At 47.1% G+C, this 4,116-nt stretch overlaps 1 protein-coding gene across 1 annotated transcript; it reads right to left on the reverse strand.

Moving 5' to 3' along the window:
- Positions 1-567: 567 nt before the first annotated feature.
- Positions 568-2,020, reverse strand: LOC127344324 (transcription repressor OFP8-like). The gene has a single exon (XM_051370562.2). It carries the CDS (start codon positions 1,663-1,665, stop codon positions 976-978), a length of 690 nt encoding a protein of 229 aa, XP_051226522.1. The 5' UTR covers positions 1,666-2,020; the 3' UTR covers positions 568-975.
- Between the last annotated feature and the right edge of the window lie 2,096 nt (positions 2,021-4,116).

The raw sequence follows: 4,116 nt of genomic DNA on the forward strand, positions 1-4,116 counted from the left end.
AGCAGTAGAAATTCAAGCCAAGTAAATACGCGGGAACGAGCAGCTAGTGCTGTAGCTCCGACGCCCTTTCGGGCAGGCCCCGAAGGCAATCAAGCCCACACAGTGCAAGCTACTGTGGCGAGATCCAGCCGTTGATTCGCTTGCTATCCACTCCAACCTCTCGTCCGTCGCAACAGTGGTGCTACATCCGTCAGTTCGCCAAAACAGTGAAACCACTGGACGCTGGACGGATGAGCCAACGAACCCAACAGCTACAAGGACACAACACGAGAAGCTTTCGCGCTCTGGTTCACAGCTCGTATCGGTCGCAACTAGGCATGCACGAGAAAGAAAAAACGGCAGCCGTACGTGAAGCACGTAGTACACATATTTGACGATTGAGTTGACAGGACGGGAATCGCAACGAAAGCTAGCAGCTAGCGGTAAAACTATCTGGTCCGGTGTCAGAAAAACAGTGAAAGATGACACCATGTCTCTTGAAGGCAGAGCAGTCGCCAGTGGGCGATACATATAGATAGTACACGTAGTACTTGATCTCTTTCTCTGATAGCAAGCGGGCAGCACAAATTAACACAATTAAGTAGAGTACTGAAGTTTTATCATTACAACGCCATGGCGCCACGCGCGCGCATCATTACATGAACAATATGAATCTTACATAGGACTAGGAGTACATGAACATAGCCTTAAGCTTAGCTTAAGCTAAATAGGGGGCGCACCTCACCGGCCGGGATGACCGTTAATAACCTCCCGGCCATGGTAGAAGTCTCCCAGGTAAGCTAGAGCTAGTTAACAAACTGATATGATCAATCAGACGCTACAAATTAACACTACTACTTCGTGGTTAATTAAACACAATAATTAAACAGTAAAAGTATGACATGGATGGGTACGTTTGTGCGTGCGTGCATGGCGCCAAGGCGTTGTAATGCCGATGACGAGGCAGTGACGTAGATAGAACAGAAGGGGCACAGGCTAGAACTGGCACGGGGAGGGCGGCGAGAAGAGTCCGTTGCGTGTCCAAAGGTCGGCGAAGGCGTGGAGGATGAGCGGGTGGTGGCGCGGCGAGTTGAGGGAGAGGAACTGGTGGAGGAGGTCGTTGAGGTCGTCCCACGCATAGATCTCCTTCTCCACCACCATCTGCACCATGGACTCCCGGAAGTCCTCGTACGGCTCCGCCGACTCCACCGCCACCGGCACGCTCTCACGCGCCACGCGACCATGCTCCCCCTCGCCGCCGGCGCCGACGCCGTCCCAGGCCGCGCGCCTGCGACGCCGCCGCTGCTGCTGCCTCCGCCGGCGCCGCGTCTCCTGCTCCGGCTGCTCCGCCTGGCCGTGACGACGCGCGGCCGCAGCAGGGTCCTCGTACAGCGAGTTGTTGGTGAAGGAGGCTGGGCCCCAGGAGGCCGAGTCGGCGGAGGTGGCCGTGGTGCCGCTGTGACCGCCGAGGGTGGTGGACGTGAACGCCGTCGTCGCCGTGGAGGTTGACGACGCGTTGGGCGACTTGGGCTTGCCGCCCCTGCTGCTGCTGCCGCCGCGGAAGGGCAGGGAAGAGGAGGAGAAGATGTTGGCGAAGAGCTTCGGCCGTCGGCAGTTGCAGCCGATGTCCACCACCGGCGGCTGCCGCAGCGTGAAGCTGCCCCTCCTCGACGCCCTGTTCGACATGGGATGGCACAATGTAGTGTAGGCTACCGAGCGTGGTGCAGTGTGTGAGCTAGCTGAGAGTGTGGCTTTGAGATGGAAGTGTTCTTGGAGCTTGGAGCGGGGGGTGGTGGTGCTATATATTAATGGTGCGCCATGTGAGAGCGTGAGTTGAAAGGATTGAATGGCGAGTAAAGAGATGGTGACATGAACAGCGAGGTGGGGGACGATGAGGTAGCATGTGAAGAGGATAATTATACGTGCAGGGGGAAATGTGTGTGGGGAAATAAGCTGAGACCGTGCAAGCTGCCATGAGACGCCCCAGACGTGCTACGTGTACCATGCGTGTGTGCATTGTCGACCAGTGCATGCATGGTTGCGAGATACTCCATCCAGATCGATCTCTCCTGGGATCGGAGGAGAGGATCATGTATGTCAGACGAAGGAGAGGAGAGCTGCTGCATGCATCAATGGTTCCTTTGGTGAGTGTGACTGGACACTGGATGGTTAATTTTTGCGCAGTGGATTCAGAGCAGGGGCGTTCCTAGTATAGGAGGGCATGGTGTGTGTGGTTGGGCAGTAAAAAATAACAATCTTCTCACGGTTTGGTAATATGACGAAACTCTGCTGCTGAGTTGACCGACTGTATGCATGTGAGGACAAGCTGGCCATGCTGCTAGGGCCAATCTTTCTCTGTTGAAGCCATCTTTTCCCAACCCACTACAGTACTGATTCCTCGAAAAATATATATCGGTACAGTGTACTCGACTTAACAATTGGCACTTTACAATAGCGGCCTATGGCGTCATATCTGCAATTTTCTGCTACATTATATATATATTCTTGCCCCTACCCTGCTGCTACTCTAAAGAATTAATATATTTTTAAACAGTACTAGAGAATTATTTTGTGGCACTCGCTACCTGACAAAAACCAAAAACTACACGTTGCTACGGGCTACAGCCTCGGGTACGCGGCTTTCGTCCGAAACCCTCTGGATCATCTTTTTAGCTTTGTAAAATACAAAAAATAATAGATAGAAATTTTAAATAATAAAATCTCCGTTCCTTTGGGCTTTTGAGGAGCGGGTGAAATTGTTGGAATTGTATGAAAGAGTCCCGGAAGCCAGGATGAATGCCAGTTTCATGCGACCTGGTGGAGTGGCACAAGATCTGCCTCTTGGCTTATGTTGAGATATTGATTCCTCCACACAAAAATTTGCTTCTTGTATCGACGAATTAGAAGAGATGTCAACCCCATGCATTATGTCATCCAGTTTTAATAAGAATTAATAAACATGACTTTCGATTTTTTTTTGTAAAATTGTGTCATGTATCGGTAATACGGGATTTCTGGTTGCATACGAACTCAAAAAAAGTTTAATATATGAAAATATATCTACGCAAAATTTCCCATTCGAATTCACCCGGTTAGCCAATTTTTAGATTCTCAAACTGCCAAAGGAAAGTATAAAAAAATTCAGGTTTTTGGTTTTTGAAAAAAAAGTTAATTTTTATTTACTCAAGATTATTATTACTTCATTAATTTTATTTATTAAAGTAATTATTTGGAATTCAAATAATGAAGAAGTGTGACATCGTGAAGGAGAGGTTAATAGGATTGATACGATAGTAGTATCAATAACATGCCCGCTAAGCACTTGGAAGCGGAATGGGAAGGAACTCAAAAGTCAAGCATGCTAGCGCTGGAGCAATGGAGGATGGGTGACCGAGTGGAAAGTTTGACTACGAGTAAGTAATTTGATAGAGATTAAGTGTAGTTAGAGACTAAACTTGTGAAATAACTGAAATACTGTAAATCTCGAAGAAAAAAAAAGAGGGAGTAAATGAATTAGAAAAAATGGATAAAAAATATATGAAATAGCCTTTATTCCCAGTTGGTGTTACAAACTGGGACTAACGGTCTCTCGCCCTAGGCACACATCCACATCCCAGGTGGAGCCCTTTTAGTCCCGATTCGTAGCACAACCGATACTGGGGGGGGGGGGGGGGGCCCTACAAATCGGGACTAAAGCCCCATATTCTACTAGTGCCAGTATGGCTTAATATACAGCTGAGGAAATAAATAGATGAAGATCACGGAGTTTCAATTAGTCTCCCATGTGTATATACTCTTCCTACTAAAAAAATTAAAATTTGAAATGTTGAATTTTTTTAACAAAATATTATACATGTACATATCCACAATATATGTGCATTCGTCAAGTTTCGCGGGGAACCAATAATTTGCGTGGTCTATGTTAAAAAGAAAAAAATTATCGTCTAAAAAATCTTTATTTTTAGCATTGAATTTTGTGCTTCTTACACATGTACATATCCACAAAAGTCGATTTTCATGAAACTCCGTGAGCGCGTATCAACGTGCAAATTTTTCATTTCAATTTTTTAAATTTCAAAATATGTGTAACAAGTATTTAGAAATAGAGGGAGCATATGCTCTCATGTGTGAAAACAT

The sequence above is a fragment of the Lolium perenne genome, chromosome 3 (genome assembly GCF_019359855.2).
Source record: "Lolium perenne isolate Kyuss_39 chromosome 3, Kyuss_2.0, whole genome shotgun sequence".
NCBI lineage: Eukaryota > Viridiplantae > Streptophyta > Magnoliopsida > Poales > Poaceae > Lolium > Lolium perenne.